Raw genomic sequence first — 23,939 nt, forward strand, 5'->3', positions numbered from 1 at the left:
ACGATCAATCCGATGAGAAAGGGTGGAGAGTAGTAGCTTTCAATGAGAGTGTAGAGCGTGGATTGACAGAGATACTATAGATTTTGGAGTGGAGGCTAACAAATTTTAGGGTTTTCTTTTGTATTTATGTGGACGGGTTAAACATTGGGCTAAAAAAAATGGGCTGAAAGTTAAAACATGGGCTTCACGTTTTTTAGTTTACACTAATTTTTTTTTTTATTTTTTATAAAACATATTAGTTTTTAGATTAATAGTTTATATATAATTTTATTTTTTATAATTATTTTTTATTTTGCAGTGTTTAGCAAAAAATGTGGAGACCCAACGGAAATAATTTAAATGACGGCGTTGAGAACACGACGACGACATCATCGTTTTCTACCAAGCGGGTATAATTCAAATGTTGATTAACATTTTTTATCATTGTGTTACAATTGGTTAACAATTTTTTTTTAAAAAAAATAGGTGTTTACATCTCGTGATGAGTTGATGGAATGGGTGCAAAACATTGCATTCTCTCTTGGTTATGTCATCGTGATGAGAAGATCAAAGGCAAAAAATGGCGTGGTGTCTTATATAACCCTTATTTGTGACCGTGGCCGGGAATACGAAAGCAAAGCAACAATTAAAAATTCTGGAACCAAAAAAATCAATTGTAATTTTCAATTGGTAGGTTCGTATATCAAACAATATGGCGGTTGGACCCTCAGGGTGATATGTGATCAACATAACCATTCACCTGCACAATATATGGAGGGACATGCTTTTGCTAGGCAGTTGGACCCTCAGGGTGATATGTGATATGTGATCAACATAACCATTCGTTGTGAGGATGATTTAGAAATGATTAAAGAAAACTTCTATCAACAGTCAAAAGCAGGAAAAAAAAGTATGATAAGGAGGCTAAGAGATCTTTTCCTACCAAGTAAAACACGCATTAAGGAACCCGCAATTCAAAAAAATACTCGTGGACGACCAAACTTGAAGAAACAACAACAAAAACGAGTTGATTCTACAAATCAAGCTCCCAGAAGACGTAGTTATTCAACCACATCAAAATATGATGGATTGAATTCAACATGGATGAACAAGGAACCGACAAGACATAGTTCATATGTAACCGCAATTCCAGACATGAATGAAGCAATTCCAGACATGAATGAAGCAATTCCAGAATTTGATGAAGCAATTCCAGACATGAATGAAGCAATTCCAGACTTGAATGAAGCAATTCCAGACTTAAATGAATTTATGGATTTGAACCAAGAGCCTGAGTCATGCTACATTCATCCATTAATGGATGACATTCCACCCGTGTTTCATCCATACGTCTCACATATACAAAATGTTGAGGGTGATGGACATTGTGGATTTCGAGCAATATCTGTTTGTCTCGGGTATGGCGAAGATCAATGGCTCTACGTTCGAAAACAACTAATACACGAGTTAGAGAGTGCATTCGATGTATATGCTACGGTTTTCACAGATGGAATCCATGAATTGTGGAATTCATTGTATTTCTTCGGACCGAGTGCACCAACGGAACATTGGATGCTTATGCTTGAAACAGGTATCCTGATTGCTAACAGGTTTGGTGTGATCCTTACTTTCTTAACCAATCGTGGTTCCTTAACTTTCTTTCCTCTTTGGAAAGGCCCGGAAGAATTTTTGGACCATCGGATTATTACAATTTCACTCATACGTGGTCCTCATTATGTTATGGTACAATTAAAAGAAGATTGTCCGATGCCTACCATTTTGGCTTTATGGATCCGTCACAGAGCCCCGTGTGCAGCTGGATGGGAAAATATGTTTATGTCACGTCTACAAATTTATAGACAACTGAAACCTTGTAATCGTGATTTTATAACTATAGAGGATTGTTAAAGAATATTATTTATGTCTTGCAAATTTATAGACAACTGAAACCTTGTAATCGTGATTTTATAACTATAGAGGATTGTTAAAGAATATTATTTATGTCTTGTATTTGAAGAATTTTTAAATTAGCTGATTATTGAATGATTAAAGTTTGTCTCATAGTTTTTATTATTGTTTTAGTATAAAAAAAAAGTAAAGCATACGTACATAAGTTAAAAAAATATGTTCGTTAGTATTTTGTTATAAAATATTATTTAAAATAAAAGTTAATAAAAATAGTTATTAGTGTTTATTATTGTTTTAGTATAAAAAAAAACAAAAAGTAAAGCATACCATACATAAGTTAAAAAAAATATGATAGTTAATATTTTGTTATAAAATATTATTATTGTTTTAGTATAAAAAAAATAAAGTAAAGCATACAATACATAAGTTAAAAAAAATATGTTACTTAATATTTTGTTATAAAATATTATTTAAAATAAAAGTTAATAAAAATAATTATTTAGAAATAACAAATAATAATCATTGTTAAAAAGTCATAATCATTATACAATTATTATAGGTTGTCTATTTAATCATATGAGGTGTTTATTTAACCCTAAATAATTTTAATTTTAGATCATTGAATTTGACTCATGAAAAGATAATTTATTTTACTTTTTGCGAAAAACAAGGTTGGCCGGTACAGGAAACCTAGGGGAGACATGGACATCTGCCTATGGAATTCGGCTGGTTTTGTTGTCGGACGGCATTTTTGGCTTCAAGTACTTGAAAATTGTGGCTACTTTCCAATGTTTTGTCTTATTGTGTTGACGATTAAATGAGCATATTTGACTCCATATGCTCATTGGGATCATGCTAGAGGTAGGCATTTGCATTTGGATCAAGACGATTGAATTTTATTGGATAAGAAATTTTTTTAGTTGCGTTGTGATGCTATCTAATCAGATTGGATCAGATCAATTGGTATAATAATTCAAAAGTTTGCATTCTTTGGTTTGTTAAAATATTTTAAAATATATATATTTATTTATTAAAATAATCTTATTTAGTAAGATCGATATATACATATGTAACTATTTTTTATTCCGTCTTTTAATTATAAAGTGGTCACCTAAATCTATAAAAAAAAAAACTCATAAATTCATAATGTTATTTTTCCACCACCATCACCACTTTGTTAATTGTTCCTATTTTGTAGGTAATTTAGGAAAAAAAAGGTTTTTGTGGCTAGTCCGTTGCTATTCCTTAGTAATTAATTGATATTTTCCGTAGAGAATTTTTGTAGGTAAGGCTGTAGAGAGCCGACTTGACAATGGCTCGACACATCCAAGTTGCATTCAGCAAACACCGTGCTACCAACTCGGCATGCCGAGTTCAATGGCCTGACTCGACATGTTGAGCTTATTGACCTAACTCGATAGAGATGTACCAATGAGAGAGAAAGAGATTTCTTTTTAAATTTAAATTTATACATGTTTTTTAACAAAAGTTACCATTTTTTAATTCAAAATTTTAACAGTTTTACAACATTTATAAGTACCAACAACTATCTTACTTTATATCAACAACAACCTTCAACTTTTCACTAAAACACTTCATATTTTGTGAAAAATTGGCTTCCCCATCCAATCCTTAAATTGCAAGAAGAAATGAAAAAAAATATTGAAAACAATAACACAACCACTTTAAAACTTTTCATCACTTATCTTCTTCGAAAATCAAAGTGATTGTCCTATTTATTCACTCCATATCTTATTCATACCCAACCCTAATTCTAATCTCAATCTCAATCCTAACACAAATTCTTAAGGATGAGCATATGGACCGGGGAACCGGCCGGAACCGATACCGGAACTGGAACCCGTCGGGTTGGGACCAGGACAATATTTTGGTGAATTTTCGGAACCAGAAACCGATAGAAACCGAAACCGATAGAACCGACAAAAGTCGGAACCGTATGTTGCTATTTCTTGAGGACCGGTTCCAACACTGAAAACACGATAATAACCGTTAGGAACCGGAACCGGTAGAACCTACGGTCCGGTTCAGTTCCTATTTTCCATCAAGTTCAGTTCCCGGCCGGTTCCGGTTCGGATCGGTTCCTTTGCTCATCCCTACAAATTTTAATTCCAATCCCAAGTGCAACCCCAACCAGAAAATGAGTTTAACACTTTAACCATTTGACAACCTTGTTGACTCTCAATTTCAATTTCAATCCTAATCCCAAGCCAAAATCAAAACTCATTCTCAACCCAAAGTCGTATCCCAAAATGGATTCCGAGCCGGAAGAGATTCGAGCTCAACTGCAACCAAAGAAAAAAAGAAAGCTACCTTGTATAAGAATTGTACACCAGATGAGGAAAGGACATTGTCCCTTGCATGAGTAAAGTGTTTTCTCAAATAAATGAAGCTTAGATAAGAACAACAAAAAAAAAAAAAAAAAAAAAAAAAAAAAAAAAAATATCAAGTTTATTCTAAGTAGAGGAGCACCAACAAAATTGTCATCGAGTTTAACGTGATTTTTTTGAGTATGAAGTGGTAATGACAAAGTGGTGCGAACCAAAAAACTATATTACTAGAATGATGGGTGGGGTGGGGGCTTTTAGTTTTCTTGGCTTTTGAAATTTTATGAAGCAGTCAAAAAAATGACAAGAAATTCAAACTTCGGAATTATCCACGGGTTGTATTCATTTCAAGTTAATGAAATTTTAGTTTTTATTAAAATTAATTTATTTGAATTGATTATTTTTATACAAATTAGTTATAGTTAAAAATAAAATAAAATACATGGCAAAATTGACAAACCACACCCTCTAAATGATAAAGGTTTGACAAATTTTAATGATAGTAAAATAATGATAGTAAAATAAATATGACAAAAATGACACTAGTTCTTCTAACATAAAAAAAGTTATTTTTAGCAGTGAAGCCCCTTTGAATGTGACAAGTTTATATAAAATACAAAATTGGTATAAATCATCAACAAATAATCTACAAATATCACTTGAAAATATTAACCACATGCATGTAACCTTTAACCTACGAAAGTTGTTCTTTACAACAATGGAGCTTCTATCTCACCGTGGCAAGTTTCTTATGTTGGACTCTCGACTAAGTTGATCATCTACCGTCCTTGAAAAAAACATGGTTAAAAAAACAAACTGTTTTTAGCAACAACAACAAATAAGAAAAAATAATATCTAAAAGAACATTAAGAAATAAATTCTATGAAAATAGCAATTGTTTTTGACTTGTTGCGTGATTAGGATGTAAAAAGTACAATAATTTTTTTTTTTCCTTTTTCTTCTTTTATAATGAGCTGGAAATTAAAACTATATCCAAAACCTTTTTAGCCCCTGTTCCCCAAAACCAAATCTTCATTGTTTGTGTTTGTGTCTCCCCAAAGCCAATTTGTGCAAAGGTATTGTCAATAGAACTAAAATCAACCTACGCAGTTAACCAAATTCAAATCCAACTCAAAATTAGTAGGTGAGATTAAGATTTATATTTAAGTTCGATGTATCGATGGTGTGCAACTCAGTTAAGTAAATAAGTTGAATTGTGTAAACATTATTAACCCACTTTAACTCATCATTTAACCCGTCATTCGTCAATTCATTTAATTTTACTATATATTTAATTTAATATTTATATAAATGTCATCGTATATTTATCTAAGTATCAATATATAAATTATAATGTTATATTATTATATATATTTTATAAAAAAAATACAATCTTAATCATCTTTTGTTTTGGTGTCAGCAATTCTAGTTACTCTCCGAAATCACTTTGAAATTAAACATTTTTAATATTATTTGAACAATTTATTTGTGTTTATGAATTGAGATTGTGCTACGGTCATACTTGTGAATTTTAGTTTAAGTTTAGAACTAGTTTAAGTGATGTAATAATATAGTTAATTAATTTACCTTTTTTTATTTTAAATGAGTTCACCAAGATTTAACTCATTTATTTAATAAGTTGACCTGGAAAATATATAAACAACTCATTTTTATCTCAAATGTTGGGTTAAGATTGGAGATATCAAGTTATCAACCATTTAAATAACATCTTGGGTTGGAATGGATTCTTTAACCCAACTAATAAATTGGCTGAATCCAAACCCAACTCAAATTAACCCATTACAAGCTCTAGGTGTTGATGGTAACCGATTTGCAATGTTTTTTTTCACGGAAAGATAGTAATCTTCTAATGCATCGGCATTAGCTTACTTGGCATGAACTTCTTTCATATCCGCTTTAATTATTTAATTACAAAATATATGCATCCATTAACACCCATCATATTAATTCTAGACCTAGTTACCAGAAAGTATATTATATGCTTATTCCATTAAATTTTAATGTATTATATTTATTAGCTTTTAATATATCATTATGGTGTTTATCAAAAATAAAACCAAACGAGAACCGAAAAAAAAAAAAAAAAAAAAAAAAAAAAAAAAAAAAAAAGCATACGCAAAGTCAGCAAAGACCAAACCAAAAAAGTTTGACTGGTCCCAAAAACACATGGGTCGGGCTTGGGCCCCAAACGATGGGTATAGGGTGGCCCATTTAAATAAATTTCATTTAAAAATATTAAACAATAAAAAGAAAAGTTTAAGAAAATCATTAGATTACAATAGTGTTTTAACATTTGTCAGGGATGAGAATCGTAAAAATTAATACAAAAAGATAATTCGATTAAAAAAAAGATAAGGATGTAACATGCAATTTCAAACCACATGAACGGTTTTTGTAAATTACTCTACAAAAAACAATGATCTTAGAAATTAATAATTAAAGAAACACAAATTATAAATATCACAAATGATTACATATGGACAAAACATATTGAAATATTCTAAAAGTTTGTACAAACGAACTTTAACTTACCTATAAATACATGGACAAATCTATGCTTACCATGCCATTTCTAAAACTTTTTCGTATGCCCCACAAATTCAGGGGTAAAATAGAGATTTCACATAATTCGTAGTTGAAGACCGGGATATCCCGCTCTCGCTTTATGCCTCTCGAATAAATCTTTAACCGCTTCCACATACTGCTCATGCACTTCCGAAACCTACAATACGATTTCATAATGAGATTCATATATAGTACAATGTGTTCAATCTAAAAGGGTAAAAAAGGAAACCAAAAGATGTTATTTACAATAATACCTCTTCCATTGTAGGTGTGTTATTATTTTTCTTGAAATATATAGGTTTACCAACCACCACATGCATCGGTTGGCGAAAAGGTAAAGGAGACCTACAACAAAATAACCATAAACAAGATATAGCAATTATGTTATTTTTAAAACTTACAACATAGTAAAGAATCATATGAACAAAAAAAAAAAAAAAAAAACATACCCTAAAATACCCCAAAAAATAACCGGAGTGAACTTTATAGCCCGTGAAAATTTCAAAAACAATTCCCCACGTGGCTTCCACCATTTGTAAACATACGACTGCAACATTCAAGAAATTTATGTCAATCGAAAGTCTAATATATCCAATCATGTTTCTACAAAATGGTTATTCTTCCAGTAACCCCTGACCCACAGTTCATGTTAGATGTAAATCAGGTATACAGTGGCCCACATTGGAATTGAAATTCCTACACTGTGACGCTATTATAGTATTGTACTATGAAAAAAGTAGCATCAAAACCGAGGAGGATTATACCTGACCGAAAGCAAAAACTGGAACCAAGGGGGAATTATTCTCCATTGCAATTCGTACGAATCCTTTCCTTGTTTTTAAAAAGGCGATCTATAGAGTAAATTATTATGTTAAGATTGTCTTGAAGTTTAATCAACAATAATATAGGAAAAGGTTAAATGCAAGAAAAAGCAACATACTTTTATACTTCTATTATATATATCTTTGTTACCGCATCTTTCATTTATTTTGTCATATTATAACAAATATAGTAGTAAGAAAAAATTGAAATTACAATGCTTTAATAAGAAAAGGTAGAAAATAAAACGTTCTAAGAGAAAAAATGAAAGTAGGAAGCTGTAATAAAGAAACGAATGGAAGTACATTAGTAGTTCTTGCATTTAGCCCTTTAAGAAAAATATAAAAAGTAGATATACTGATATTAATAGGTGAAAAATAGGGGGAAAAAGAAATATATATTTATTTTAGACCTCGGAATCATGCTCCATGTAAAAGGTCTCTTGCACGCCACCTGGCACAATTATGCAGCTATAACCAGCTTTTAAAAGAGATGAGAAGTTTTTTCTTGTTGCTGCTGTCAATCCAAGCCATGTCCATATATGCCTCAAGAATGGTGTATAGAATACCTGTTTAAATATCAATTCCCATATTATATAAGATTTAACAACCCAAAAAACATCATAATATTTGTACAGAACAGGATAGCCTGGTACTGCGTTTGTCATGCATTGGACTTGACACTGACAGTCTGACACTCTGACACTGATGTGAATGAGACAAAAATTGCAACTTTTTGTCCCGCCCAAAAAGGTGAACCAAGGTGAGACACAGACTCGCTCTCGATCTCATGTTTGAGCAAAAGACGTAAATACCCTTCTCATCCTCATCGTTAGAAATATCCCAAGAAAGCTTTTCTAGTCCTGTTTCATGGCATCCAGTCCGGTCCTACCCCGTGTGACAACACGGGATAGGACTGAACTGGACTGAACAAACTTTCTAGGGCTATTTTATAAGCCGATGATGAGAAGGGCATTTACGTCTTTTGGATAAACAAAGATCGAGAGCGAGTCCCGTACTCCCGTCCCACCTTTTTGGGTGGGACAAAAATAATGCAATTTTTGTCCCATTAACATTGGTCTCCGTGTTAGACTGATAAACTGCCAGTCCAATACATGTCAAACACAATACAACTGTTATGTACTGCATAACAAATGGACCTAAAAAGCATCAAAAGTAGCAAATCTTACAGCTGTACTTGCAAGGACTTTTATTTTGGGAAGAGGCATAAAACCTGTAAGATCTGCGAGTGCAACAACTCCAATTGGCCAAACAGAATGGGGCTCATATCCAAAAACTGCATGCACAATTTGATATAACTTATATATAAAATTACTAACAAGGAGAATTTTCATTCAAAAACTAATACAATAAAAATATAACTAATAACAGTGAATCTTAAATCATATGCCATATGTCCCAAAAAATGCAAAACACCCGTTTTAGTTTATCTCAACCAAAAAACAACTTTTCCTTTTTGAAAACTTACTTTACTTATATACCCCCCAAGTAATTATTGCTTGAAAGTGATCTAATTTTTTTCATTGATAAGGGGCATTTTCGACATTTAATCATTAGTCAAACATCTTAACTAAATTGTACAAGGAATCAAATGAATCTAAGAAGTTTGGGGGTATAAACGAAAATCAAGAACATAATGGATTCAATTACCATAAGCCTGATCAGATTCGAAGGCTTTATAATCCTCTACATGTAATGTTACAGGGAAAAAGCCAATGACATGCTTGCATATATACCTGAAGAAATTCAGACACATAAAGTTATTTAGTGATTATATACAAGAATTCGCAATGTACTTTCATTCCACTTCCATTTCTTTATACTACACAAAAATATCAACTTCAAATCACACATCCAGACACACCTTACCAACTAACTATCAAATTATCTCATTCTGATTCCAAAAATCCAATAATCACTTTCAAAATACACATTTGATCAGTTAGGTCATTCATCGATACTGCAATTTACAAAATTATAATATTAACCTGCCAAGAGCTCTACCAGATCTGCTCCTCTCGTTAATCGGTATCGCAATTAAGATCGCAAGAATTCCCAAAACCCTGAAAACGAAGAATTTACAGCACAAACACAAAAATTAGATGAATGAATCGTGTTTAATATGTTAACATCAAATTGGAGAAGAATCACAGCATGATCACTTACAGAAAGAATTTGTGAAGAGGGAGGAGGAAGAAAGAAGCGAGAATGATGAAAACGTTGAGATGTACAGAACCAAGCCAGATTATCATTGCCAATACGGTATGAATGAGTGACTGTCTTTTTCCGGTGAACTCCTCCGCTGTTGGTTGAGACGGCGGCGATGGCCCGAGTCCATTCGTTTGCTCCGTCGTCGACATGGAGAGACAGTTGTACGAAATGCTTCGGGAGTTGTAAAATTGTAAGTAGAAGAGTCAAGAATGATCGTATTGACTTGGCGACACGCACTCAAAGTGCCACGTGTGCCCGCCTGTTTTCAGCTTTCGATGGATCAATTTTTGTTTCCTTATTTATAGAGTCGTGAGGGATCCGATCGTCTAATTTTTTAGTATATTCTTAAATTAAAAGGGTAATTGTTATTAACATTTTTTAAAGGAGAGAAGGGTTCATGAATAACGAGTATCATGCTTTTCTATCCTATGTTCAATATAGTGTTGATACAAAAAATATCGGATTCAATGGACCGGATAAAAAGAAAACATAGTTCCATCCTCAAACCAATTCAACTCGTAAAATAATAAACATATATAAAAATCCTTATGAGAATAATTATATAATTAGAATAATAACTCTTGACATATTATTATTTAATATTTCTATTTGAAAAATCAATATCCGTAATAAAATAAAATCTTTTCTAATAAATTAAGGTTTCTACCACATGTCAATATCTAATGAGTTTTGATATTTGTTATTTTTTGTGATATTTTTTAAATAAATAATATTTATATGTTAATTTATAGTTTTTTTTTTTTTCAATTTTTAAAATTAAAAACTCACGCAATCTTATACTTTTATATATAAAAACTATCAAATGTAATAAATATTATAAGAAATTGTAATTAATATGTTTCTTCATGTATTATTTCAAATTTCATTTTAAAAAATACTTATTATTTACATTTTAAAATTTTATTTTCTTTAGTCAACCCATATAATACATAACTTTTACATCTAATAAACTTATAGTTAGGATATTAGTTTTATTAAACATCATAGTTTAGTTTTAAATCATTGGTGATGTATATCATTAATTAGTGATATATACCATTAGTTAATGATTAACAATAAGTATGATAGTTAATGATTGATCTATACATAACTAATAACAATAAGTATGAAAAAACAAAATACTACTAATTTTAATAGCATAAGAACATTAAAGCATATATTATAACATTTGAATTAGAAAAAAAAAACTTATTTAACAATTACAAATTGTAATATATATATATATATATATATATATATATATATATATCAACATACATTTGATATATAGAAAGACTAATATCCCAAAATTCAACAAAACTAACTTTTTTAACGCTTCATAAAAAATCATTAGTCATTCCTAATTAATAATCATAAGTTAAAAATTATTTTTAAGTATTAAGTATATATAAATTAGAAAACTCGTGAGTTGTAGTCCGATTTTCAAATGAATATGATGCTTGAAAATACTATGACATATTAGGCGATGGTTCATACCTTGCGTATAATGCAATTATACAGTTGATTATGTAAATAGTTTTAGGAAAATTTTTATTTAATTTAGGATTACAATCTAGGTTTTATATTTAACACAACTTATATTTTTAACTATTTATAAAGTAGTTTTTGGATTAATACTAAAACTATTAAAGTACCAAACGACTACAACTAAATACAGCTTTTTTTAATATATTGATACTTATGAGAATTAGTTAAATAAGATTGAACTTGTCGTTTTGTCAATTAAAATAATGATATGATCATTTAACATGTAGATTAAATATTATACAAAAAAAAAAAAGGATAATGATTTAGGAGAGTAATAACGTTTTCTGTTTGTCCATTTTAGGTCCCTAACGTATTGTTTGTGCGTATTACATCATTAAGGTTATTATAACCGTTTACAAATAGTCTTTTTAACAGGAAGAAGCCGGTAAAATGATTATTTATAAACGGTTATAACAACCTTAATGGTGTAACATACACAAAATATACATTGGGGACCTAATATGGACAAACTGGAAACGTTATTACCCTCCTAAGTCATTATCCCATGAAACTATAAACCCCTATAATAAATTTTTACTTTTTAAATAAGAAACTTATAGGTCTTCGGGTTGGTAGTTTGGATGTTTTTAACCTCGGCCTTCTTTATAAATGAAAGTGACGGTTTCTTAATGACAATAAAGCTATTCGTGTTAAAATTGTCAAATTTTATCATGGGGAAGGTGGTAGTTTTTCGAATGATTCGAGAATAGGAATTGGTGGGGTGTTTGGCAAAAAATTGTTGGATCCATTAATCACCTCCATGAGAATGATTGTATTCCTTCTAATTACATGTATAGAGTGGTGGGGGATGAGACTCAAACGAGGTTCTAGAAGGATGTTTGGTTCTAGAACCTCGTTTGAGTCTCATCCCCCACCACTCTATACATGTAATTAGAAGGAATACAATCATTCTCATGGAGGTGATTAATGGATCCAACAATCTTTTGCCAAACACCCCACCAATTCCTATTCTCGAATCGTTCGAAAAACTACCACCTTCCCCATGACAAAATTTGACAATTTTAACACGAATAGCTCTATTGTCATTAAGAAACCGTCACTTTCATTTATAAAGAAGGCCGAGGTTAAAAACATCCAAACTACCAACCCGAAGACCTATAAGTTTCTTATTTAAAAAGTAAAAATTTATTATAGGGGTTTATAGTTTCATGGGATAATGACTTAGGAGGGTAATAACGTTTCCAGTTTGTCCATATTAGGTCCCCAATGTATATTTTGTGTATATTACACCATTAAGGTTGTTATAACCGTTTATAAATAATCATTTTACCGGCTTCTTCCTGTTAAAAGGACTATTTGTAAACAGTTATAATAACCTTAATGGTGTAATACGCACAAAAAATACGTTAGGGACCTAAAATGGACAAACAGGAAACGTTATTACCCTTCTAAGTCATTATCCCCAAAAAAAAATTCAAACCTTCTATTCAAAAAATAATTATGCGCGTCTAATATTTTTTTGTGAATTATTTATATAAAACTATTTATATGAGGGTCCAAGTTATTATATAAATAGGATTATTTCACTATATATTGGTAAGAGTTATATATATATATATATATATATATATATATATATATATATATATATATATATATATATATATATATATATATATATATATATATATATATATATAAAAGTTGACTAAAGAAAATAAAATATTAAAATATAAATAATAAGTATTTTTTAAAATAAAATTTTGAAATAACAAATGAAGAATCATATTAATTGCAATTTATTATAGTATTTATTAGATTTGATAGTTTATATATAAAAATTTAAGATTATGTGGCTTTTTAATTTTAAAATTTGAAAAAAAAAAACCATAAATTGATATGTGTATATTATTTACTTGAAAAATATCACAAAACGACAAGTGTCAAAACTCATTAGAGATTGACGTGTGTCAAAAAAAATCTTCATTTATTAAAAATAAAATTACATAAATGGTCTTCATGGTTGACAAAATCGACCAATTATGGTCCTTATGACGAATTCTTTACACAGATGGTCCCTGTGGTTTCAAAATCTTGTAAAGACAGACCTTTTGACTAACGGCGTTAACTTTTTCAATTAAGTCCTATGTGAAATGACATATTTGTCCTTCATGCATAAGGACGCTTTATGTAATATGTTTCTACCAAAGGGACCATTTATGTAATTTTCTCTATTATTTACTATTTTATTTATTTATTTTAATTATATATTTAAGGGGAAATCTGCGAAAAAGTCCCAATATTTTAGGCCAGTTTACGATTTAGTCCCAAATTAAATTTTGTTTACAAAAAAGGACAGATTACCGGCTAAAACTTCGGATTAGCCCTTCGTGTCCGGTTTCACAGATTTAGCCGGTATCTTGTCTTTTTTCGTTAATTAATCCAAATTTTGGGGCTTTTTCATTAATTAATCAAAATTTTAGGGCTTTTTCATTATTTATTACCAATAAACCAAAATATTTGGACTTTTTTGAAGATTACCTTTAAACTAATATATATTATACTATATGATCTAATTTAATATGTACTATTCCATATCTTCTTTCTTATGCTCTTCTAGGCTCACTATGTGTTTTTATCGGTGTCGTCAAACCCAACAACAAAAATCTCACTCACAAGCCTCGTTAACTCCATCAATTTTCCAAAATTATATATTCACAACTCTATGATCATCTTTCAATCTCCAAATAAAGAATGGAGAAAATCCTTGTTGATTACGTGGAGGTCCCTATTATCTAACCATGACTTAAACCGTGGTTCCAACACTTGGATGTTCCGATTACCTAACCATGACTTGAACCCATACACTAATGGCGTTGTCCATAGTACTGTTAACAATAGAAGACGAATCTCACATGTTTAACCACTGATACATTGGCTCAAGTCTTACTTGACCCTTGTTTCCTTACAACACTATAGAAGCCCCAACATAAGATGAATCCCACATGGTTCATCATTTATTGGTTTTTTTTTTGTCAAAAAGTAAAGCATTTTGGAAGCCCCAAATAGACTAAAATGTAATAATGACAATTATTGTAATATCACACCAATTGTCATTATGACTTAAACGTAACATCACAACAATTATCATTATTACATTTTAGTCTATTTGCGGCTTCCAGAATGCATTAGTTTTTGGCAAGACAAAAACCAATAAATGATGAAGTTTTTGATAAAGATCGGAACACAATCTTATTGATGGATCCAAGAGCTCCTTCTCGTCCCAAGCCTTTTTCTCCTCAATCTTCTTCCAAAAAATGCACTACAATATGCAATATTATCCCCTATTTATCTCCTACAAGCATATAGCTTAATTAGGGTTTCTCTCAGAGTGTTAAGATGACAAGGGAGGCGGAAATGAAGGCTTGAGGTCCTTTAAATAGGATACAACCCCTGAAAATTAGGGTTTTCAAACTTAGCTCTTACTCGTCGACTTGGGGTCCTCCAACTCGTCGAGTAGACTCTAGAAATTACACGACCATTAACACTCTCTACTCAGTGAGTTGGGGCCTCTAACTCGTCAAGTTGATAAGACAACAAGAATACAAATTAATTAAATATTATACTTGGGAGTCGGGATGTTACACCTATTGTAAGGAAACAAGGGTCAAGTAAGACTTGAGCCAAGGTATCAGTGGTTAAACCATGTGGGATTTGTATTTTATTGTTAATAAAACTATGGACAATGCCATTAGTGTATAGGTTCGAAATAAGGTTCGAGTCATGGTTAGGTAATAGGAACATCCGAGTGTTGGAACCGTAGCTCGTAGGTATACCAAATTAATATTTTAATAGTTTGATGGATAGCTTGTTGACATTTTTTTTTAAAATTAGAGTTAACATTCTTCATGGTTTTCAGTACATAATATCGAGTTGGTTTTTTTTACCTATGTTGTGTTTTTTAAGCTTAATGGTTCATTCTTCATGGTTTTTAAGCCCTATTGTAAGGAAACAAGGGTTATGTAAGACTTGAGCCAAGGTATCAGTGGTTAAACCATGTGGGATTCGTATTTTGTTGTGAACAACACTATGGACAATGTGAATAGTGTATGGGTTCGAAGTAGGATTCAATTCATGGTTAGCTAATAGGAACATCCATGTGTTGGAACCACGGTTTAAGACATGGTTAGGTAATAGGGACATCCACGTAATCAACAAGGATTTTCTCCATTCTTTATTTGGAGATTGAAAGATGATCATAGAGTTGTGAATATATAATTTTGGAAAATTGATGGAGTTAACGAGGCTTGTGAGTGAGATTTTTGTTGTTGGGTTTGACGACACCGATAAAAACACACGGTGAGCCTAGAAGAGCATAATAAAGAAGATATGGAATAGTACATATTAAATTAGATCATATAATATATATTAGTTTAAAGATAATCTTCAGAAAAGTCCAAATATTTTGGTTTATTGGTAATAAATAATGAAAAAGCCCTAAAATTTTGATTAATTAATGAAAAAGCCCCAAAATTTGGATTAATTAACGAAAAAAGATGAGATACCGGCTAAATCTGTGAAACCGGCCATGAAGGGTTAATCCGAAGTTTTAGCCGGTAATCTGTCCTTTTTTGTAAACAAAATTTAATATGGGACTAAATCGTAAATTAGGCTAAAATATTGGGACTTTTTCGCAGATTTCCCTATATTTAAGTATTTATATTTGTTTAAATTTATTGTTTAATATATATATATATATATATATATATATATATATATATATATGTGTGTGTGTGTGTGTGTGTGTGTGTGTGTGCGCTAACATTTTTTAACATTTTGCTCAAATTATTTTTTCTAATCTTTTTGATATTTTCTTCAAGTAAATTTATTAATGTTTTTTATTTTGACGTTTTATTCGAATATTATTTATTTACTTATTTGACATTATGTTCGAATACATTTTTCAACATATAGTATGTTTAATTATATTGGTTAAAGAATTTCACGGCTATTGTAATTATAATTTGTAACTTAATTCACTTTCAATTATGTTTTCATTTTTTTTTCTTTTATCAGGTTATATAATTATTATTTTTTTAATTCAAATATTTAACTATATTAAGGTTGTATAATTATTATTTTTGTAAACTAATTTATTAACATTTTTTATAAAAAAATGTAAAATGTTTGTTAAACGTGAATATGATTAATATAGATTAGGTAGACATAGGCTACGCTGAGACCGCCTCACAACGTTGCCGAGAACGACCAGGTTATTTCACATTGGATTTAAATGTAATTATTTCGAGTTTTTTTTTTTTTTTTTTAGCAGTGTTGTAAAAAATCACAACTAGGTCCCGATTAGTCTCAGATTAATCCCTAAGCGCTATCTGACCGATTAGAGGCTCTTGCGTTGTGATTTTTTACAACACTGCTAAAAAAAACATTTAAATCCAATGTGAAATGACATGGTCGTTCTCGGCAACTTTGTGAGGCGGTCTCAGATTAGCCTATATCTACCTAATCTATATTAATCATATTCACGTTTAACAAACATTTTACATTTTTTTATACAAAAAAATGTTAATAAATTAGTTTACAAAAATAATAATTATACAACCTTATATAGTTGAAAAATGTATTCGAACATAACGTCAAAATAAATAAATAAATAATATTCAAATAAAACGTCAAAATACAAATAAAATTAATAAATTTACTTGAAGAAAATGTTAAAAAGATTAGAAAAAATAATTTGAGCAAAACGTTAAAAAATGTTAGCGCATATATATATATATATATATATATATATATATATATATATATATATATATATATATATATATAACAATAAATTTAAATAAATCCAAATCCTTAAATATATAATTAAAAAAAATAAAAAAAAAATATTAAATAATAGAGAAAATTACATAAATGGTCCCTGTGGTAGAAACATATTACATAAAGCATCCTTATGCATGAAGGGCAAATATATCATTTCACATAGGACTTAACTGAAAAAGTTAACGCCGTTAGTCAAAAGGACTGTCTTTGCAAGATTTTGAAACCACAGAGACCATCTGTGTAAAAAATTCATCATAAGGACCATAATTGGTCAATTTTATCAACCGTGAGGACCATTTATGTAATTTTGTCTTTATTAGAAAGTAAACTTATAGTTAGGATATTAGTTTTATTAAAAATCGTAGTTTAGTTTGAAATCATTGGTGATGTATATCATTAATTAGTGATATATACCATTACTTAATGATTGATCTGTACATAACTAATAACAATAAGTATGATAGTTAATGATTGATCTATGCATAACTAATAACAATAAGTATGAAAAAACAAATACTACTAATTTTAATAACATAGGAACATTAAAGCATATATTATAACTTAAAAAATGATAGGAACCGTAAGGACGATTTTTGGCCGAAATTTTGAAAAAAACAAATGATCAAGATTTGATTTTATTTACCGTCAAAATCTCGCGATATTATATGGTATTTTCGTAATTAGTTGCGAGATTTTGTTAATTTCCGGGAAAATTTAATTTTTTTAAGGGTACAGGTGCCAAAAGCAAAAAAATTAGAAGAAAAAAGAAAAGGAAAATTCGGCCATGTGGTCTCTCCAGGAGCTGACACGTGCCTCCACCCCCTCCTCCCAGCGTGACAAGTGTCCAACTCCTATTGGCTGATGAATTTTTTCCACCCCTTTAGTTTTTTGATCAGAACTTTATTTTTTCTTTGAAATAAAATCTAAAAAAACCAAACTTCTTAAAATTTAATTATATACAAAATGAACACAATCATGAAATTTTGAAAAAAAAAATATTTTTTTATTTTTTATATTTATAAAAAAACCCAGAGTTGTTTTTTCTAAATATTATAAAAATTTAAGGAATATTTCTACTCACTAATCTAATGACTTTGTAAAAAAGAATTTAAAAATAAGGTGTTTTAGATATCAAACTTGATTTTAAATGATTATTTTTTTTTTAAAAATGTTGAACATAATATAATTCAAATAGAGATGATTCAAAATATTTACGATTCAAAAACATTATAATTCAATATGTTTATGATTCTCAACTTGTTATGATCTAAAACATTTTATTTTATATATTTAATGATCCTTAATTATTATATTTTTTATGATTCAAAGTTAAATAACTCAAAAATTATAATGATCCAACTCCATGGAAGGGTGTAATACGTTTTAGGAAGAGGGGCAAATTGGGGCCTCGGTATATTGGGCCCTTTCGGGTGATTGTCAAGGTTGGCAAGGTAGCTTACATATTGGCTTACCTAAGGAGCTTAGTCAGGTTCACAACACTTTTCATATTTCGTAGTTGTGAAGTACGTATTAGATGATGAGGTAGTGATCCCCTTGGACGATATTAAAGTCGATGAGCGCTTGAATTATGTTGAGATGCCAATAGCGATTCTGGAGAGAAATATAGTTAAGGTTTGCTAGCAGCATCGGAAAGGCTCCGAGTGGACCTAAGAGTCGGAGGCTGAGATGTGGGAACATTATCCTGAGGTATTTTCTGCGACCGATTTCGAGGACGAAGTCTAGTTCAAGTGGGGGAGAAGTGTAGCATTCCAATAATAAAGTACTTCTAACTTTGATCATATAATTGAATTATATTGCATTTTAGTCCCTAAATGAGAAAATGAGTGCAAAAAGGACCCTTAGTGGCATTTTCGTAAATTTAGGCTTTGGTTCGTATGTGGTGCGTACGTGTGTACACTGAGCGTACTAGGGTGCGCTTTAGTATGCTGGCATACACCTTGTATGCAGTGCGTACATGGTAAACATGCAAAGCCTGTCTTTTAGGGTTTGGCTCATATTTAAACCCTAATATAGCCCATTCCCCTCTACTTTATCAGCCTCCACCCTCTCAAATTATTTTTGTAACCCTAATCCACTTCGGGAAACAATTCTAAGCTTGAGTGTGTGTGTTTTTGTGCTTCTAAGAAGAAGGAAAGAAGTAAAGACCATCTTGGAGGAGTGAAGCACTTTGGATATGGGATTTCTACCTTGTTTGCAACCTTTTGAAGGTATAAAGCTTGCAACTTTACCACTCCATCATATAGATCTAGATCTTGTTGTTTTAAAGACACTTTTTGGTCCCAAAATGGTGAATCTTGAGCATGGCATGTTCTTGACCCATTAAGACATCCTTTCAGACCTTAGGATAGGTCTTAAGGCATAAAAATGGAGTCATAATGGTTAGTTTTATCCCATGCATGTTATTGAAGGACTTAATGTATTAATATGTGGAGTTTTGGTGTTTTAATCACTTATTTAGCATGCAAGGTCATAAAGTTGGAAACTTTATGACTCCTAGTGATATTTTGGGCATGGATCTGCAATTGGACGCATTAATTCGAAGTTTTAAGCACTTAATGGGAAAGAAGAAAACCTGGGAGTACGTCGTGCGTACCTATGTGAACACGCAGTGTACTCGGTCAACCATCCTGATCTAGTCAATGAAGGAGTACGCCCCACATACATGCACTGTTTCAACTCGGTTGAGTTGAATCGGATGGGTTGACTTAGTTGATTTATCGACTTTGACTACGTTTGACTTAAGGGTATTATGGGTTTGTGATTGAACATTTTTCATTGATGGACAGGTAACAGTTAGAGTAGAGATTCGGAATCAGGACCTCATCATCTACTATTCAGACTGTAATGTAAGTTTTCCTCACTGTACTTATGGGCCAAAGGCACCATGTAACACCCTGTTCCAGGTATACATGTAAGTTAAGTTAATTTTATAATTTTTACCCTTGGAATTGACGATTTGAAGGCCCAATTCGTCGAGTAAGAACGAATCCGGGTCGGGGACTAAGTAGCCTACTCGACGAGTCGGAAAACTGACTGGGCAAGTAGGTGTTGTTTGATGGAAACCCTAATTACAAGGGTTTGCCTCCCTATTTAAAGAACAAAACTCCCCTATGGCCTCCCTTATCACTCCCTCAACGTCCAGAAATCCCTAAACCACCACCCTTAAGCTTTGTGAGTATTTGAGTGCCATTTCTTAAGTTATCTTATGTGATTGAAGTTGGGTGAAGAAGAGGAAGAGGGAGGATTCAAAAGGAGATTTCAGATCCAGAATCAGCACCATCTTCTCCACATTTTCTGGTAACAAGGCTTCACACTTGACTTATAATTTCATAGATCTTATTATGGTTATTTTGGGCTTTGAAGCTTGATTCTTGGGATTTGGACATCCCAAGTTGATACACCTTCAGATCTACACTTTGAAGGGTCCTCATGGCATAAAGGTTCCATCTTTATGGCCATGAGAACCCCCCATGCATGCTATTAACCCCATTTTTTGACCCTTTAAGCTCAAATTTTCATGCAAGCACGTAAAGTTTATGAATTTACGTGATATATCGGCCTTAGGAGCCCAGATCTACCTTTTGTTCAAGTTTTGCACATCAGAAATCGACTTATAGGTTTGGTCATTCGTAGACTCGACGAGTCAATTTTGGGACTCGGCGAGTCATTGGTTGATTCCCCAAATCAGTTTGGGGTTCAAAGGAACCCAGTAGAGTTAAGAAGAGATTAGATGAGTCCAGAGGAGTGACTCAACATATTAGGACATAGCCATGGCTTGGAAACCATGGGACTCGGCGAGTGGAAGAACACACTCGACGAGTCCAAGGCAATCTCCCAACCTATGAAGATAGACTTGACGAGTTGTTCATACAACTCGGAGAGTCACAGACTGGACATGTTCATATGATGAGGATAGAATCGACGAGTTGTTCATACAACTCGGCGAGTCGGTTAAAGGTTGTCCCGATATCATGAATAAAACAGAAATTGTCGAGTTCTCGCTAAACTCGACGAGCAGAATCGGGTTGAGGACAAATGATGGACTAGGGGACTCGATGAGTTGGCGGGCTAACCCGGAGAGTTAGGTCAACTGGAAGTTGACTTTGACCAAGATGTTGACTCTAGCCAGGGGTAAAATGATCATTTTACCCTGACAATAGTTATCAGTGTTTTACTAAGTGTCATTGTGGAAATTATAGCCGGGGAGTTGTCGGAGCTGCAGTCAGACATTTCCCGCTCAGTATTTCAACAAGCAGCTATGCGAGGTGAGTTTCCTTCCAATAGGGGCGGGTCTACGGCCACAATGTCAGACCGTTTAGATGATCGTAGTTCCGAACTTAGGTCTGATGTCGGGGTAGTCCCAAGAAGTAGTTTGTATACTTGATGTCTTTGTGATTCATGCATGTATATGTGATTATGTTATATGTTACAATCATGTTTATGCTATGTTCAGTTTCTTTCGGACTTCGGTCCGATGTAGCGGGCAAGGCCCTAGTTATTCCAGACTTCGGTCCGATGCAGGGTACGAGGCCCTAGTTAGTCCGGAATTTGGTCCGATGCAGCGGGCAAGGCCCTAGTTATTCCGGACTTCGATCCGATGCATGGGGCGAGGCCATAGTTAGTCCGGACTTCGGTCCGATGCAGCGGGCAAGGCCTTAGTTATTCCAGACTTCGGTCCGATGCAGTGAGGGAGGCCCTAGTTAGTCCGGAATTCAGTCCGATGCAGTGGGAAAGTCCTAGTATTTGCTTTATATATTATTGTATGGTATGTAGTAGTTTGGGGGAGCTCACTAAGCTTCGTGCTTACAGTTTTCAGTTTTGGTTTCAGGTACTTCCACTAGCAAAGGGAAGGGCTCGGGATGATCGCATGACACACACTACAGTCTTCAGCCTGGGAGTTTTACTCTAATATTTTGATATGAAGTTTGACATGAAATTTGATATGTGATAGATATTGTGAGATTTTGAAACACATACTTTATGATTTTATACTTTGGTAATGAAATGATGGTTTTAATGATGTTTTAAAAATGAAATTTTTGGGTTGTATTTTCGGGATGTTTCAACTTAGTATCAGAGCCTTGGTTTGAGGGATTCAGGCACACTCCCGGGTGTGTCTGCACTCAAACTAAGGGGTTTGTATGGAAATTTTCAAAAAGGAAAATCATTTTAAAAAAGGGGGGTTTTAAGAAAATCCAAAAAGAATTTTTGTTTTTGAAAGAAAAGAACTTTGAAAAGAGAAAAAGGGTGTGGTGCATGCAATCAGCCGAGCTTAAGTAAGTACTCCCAAATTACCCATAAAAGTTCATGTTATGTTATGAATATTAGCTTTATTAGAACTGCATGCTAGATTAGGACTAAGGATCTAAGAGGGATGCCTTATGTGCCTGTTATATGTGTTTCAGATCTATGAGAACTGCATGTTAGTACAGAATTGTCAGTATGGTAGCCAGATCATGATATGCTTAATTATGTGTACTTGATGCCCAAATGTTGCTTGCTTTGTGCTTTTAGGAGTTCTAGTTGTCTTCCACTAGCTAGTAAATGAATATGTTAAGTTACATATTGCGAAGATTAAATAATTTCAGAAGGTTAGGTCTAGCTCTATTGCGCAGCTCTTGTTTGAGTCCAACCGTTGTAGGGTAGGATCTCTCATTCGAAGAATTATCTAGTCTGAGTAATATGTAATAGTATTCGCGAGCTAGTTAGGGGAAGACAGCAGGAACTTCTTATGTAGCTGGTGGGGGAGAGTGAGTTGTTCATTAACTTAGGGCAAGCCTAGGATGAGAATAGCAGAGAGCAGTAGCAGTAGAAGGCACTTGGAGGAGTCAAGGCAGTCCTTGAGGACAGTACGGGTAAATGTGGATGGTAGTATGGGGGCGTTCTACTGAAAGCAGAGGATCCATACTCGATTCGAGGAACGCTGAGGCAAGACCGGGGAACTTGTAGTAGACGTGATCCCTCGAGTTATGTTAGTAATCTAACGTTTGTTATAATGTTTTTTTTTCCAGAATTGTGGCTCTACGCCCTAGAACAGTAGTTGGCAGTTGAGGTGAGGGATCTGGTTCAGGATCAAGGGCCAAGCAGATAGATGAGTAGACTAGGAAGTTCCTCTCCTTATAGTTCACACACATCATTCTCGAGCAGACTCCTGTGATCTTTGGTTCGATCAAGGAGGGTATATTGGTGCTTATGGATGAGAGGTTGAGTGTGTTCCGTGCTGAGGTGGCGGCCATGATGGGGTCGCGCACACTCACCTTTAGGGAGTTCAGAGCCTGTGGAGCTCCCTATTACCATAGGGCCCGAGACCCCATTGCTAGTACCAGGTGATTGGCGGATGTTTCCAACGCATTCCGCACCAAAAGATGTCCCGAGGGGGACAAGATCATATTGGCATCCTGTCTTCTGAAGGACAGGGCACGAGACTGGTGGGAGGAGGTCAGGAGAGCCATTAGCGATGACGCAGTTTTGGATTTGATGACCTGAGGTGATTTCACGACCAGGTTTAGGGCCGAGTTCGCACCCATCATTGAGGTGCAGCAGCTTGCTAGGGAGTTTCAGGACCTTCAGCAAACGATAGAGACTTTGGTGCAGATTACCGCTAAGTTTAGGGAGAGGGCTCTTCTCATTCCGCAGTATGCCGTGGATGAGGAGATGAAAAGGGCCCGATATCATGAGATGTTGCGAAGTGATATCC

At 32.8% G+C, this 23,939-nt stretch overlaps 1 protein-coding gene across 1 annotated transcript; it reads right to left on the reverse strand.

Moving 5' to 3' along the window:
* Nucleotides 1-6,673: 6,673 nt before the first annotated feature.
* Nucleotides 6,674-10,155, reverse strand: LOC145011138 (diacylglycerol O-acyltransferase 2D-like). The gene is made up of 9 exons (XM_078969777.1): nucleotides 9,824-10,155; nucleotides 9,646-9,720; nucleotides 9,308-9,393; nucleotides 8,827-8,933; nucleotides 8,050-8,205; nucleotides 7,583-7,669; nucleotides 7,268-7,365; nucleotides 7,073-7,163; nucleotides 6,674-6,975 (listed from the first exon to the last, which is right to left on the reverse strand). The coding sequence occupies exons 1-9, from the start codon at nucleotides 10,015-10,017 to the stop codon at nucleotides 6,874-6,876; spliced, it is 996 nt and encodes a 331-aa protein (XP_078825903.1). The 5' UTR covers nucleotides 10,018-10,155; the 3' UTR covers nucleotides 6,674-6,873.
* Nucleotides 10,156-23,939: the final 13,784 nt, after the last annotated feature.

This window comes from Lactuca saligna, chromosome 8 (genome assembly GCF_052625555.1).
Source record: "Lactuca saligna cultivar CGN05327 chromosome 8, ASM5262555v1, whole genome shotgun sequence".
Classification (NCBI taxonomy): domain Eukaryota; kingdom Viridiplantae; phylum Streptophyta; class Magnoliopsida; order Asterales; family Asteraceae; genus Lactuca; species Lactuca saligna.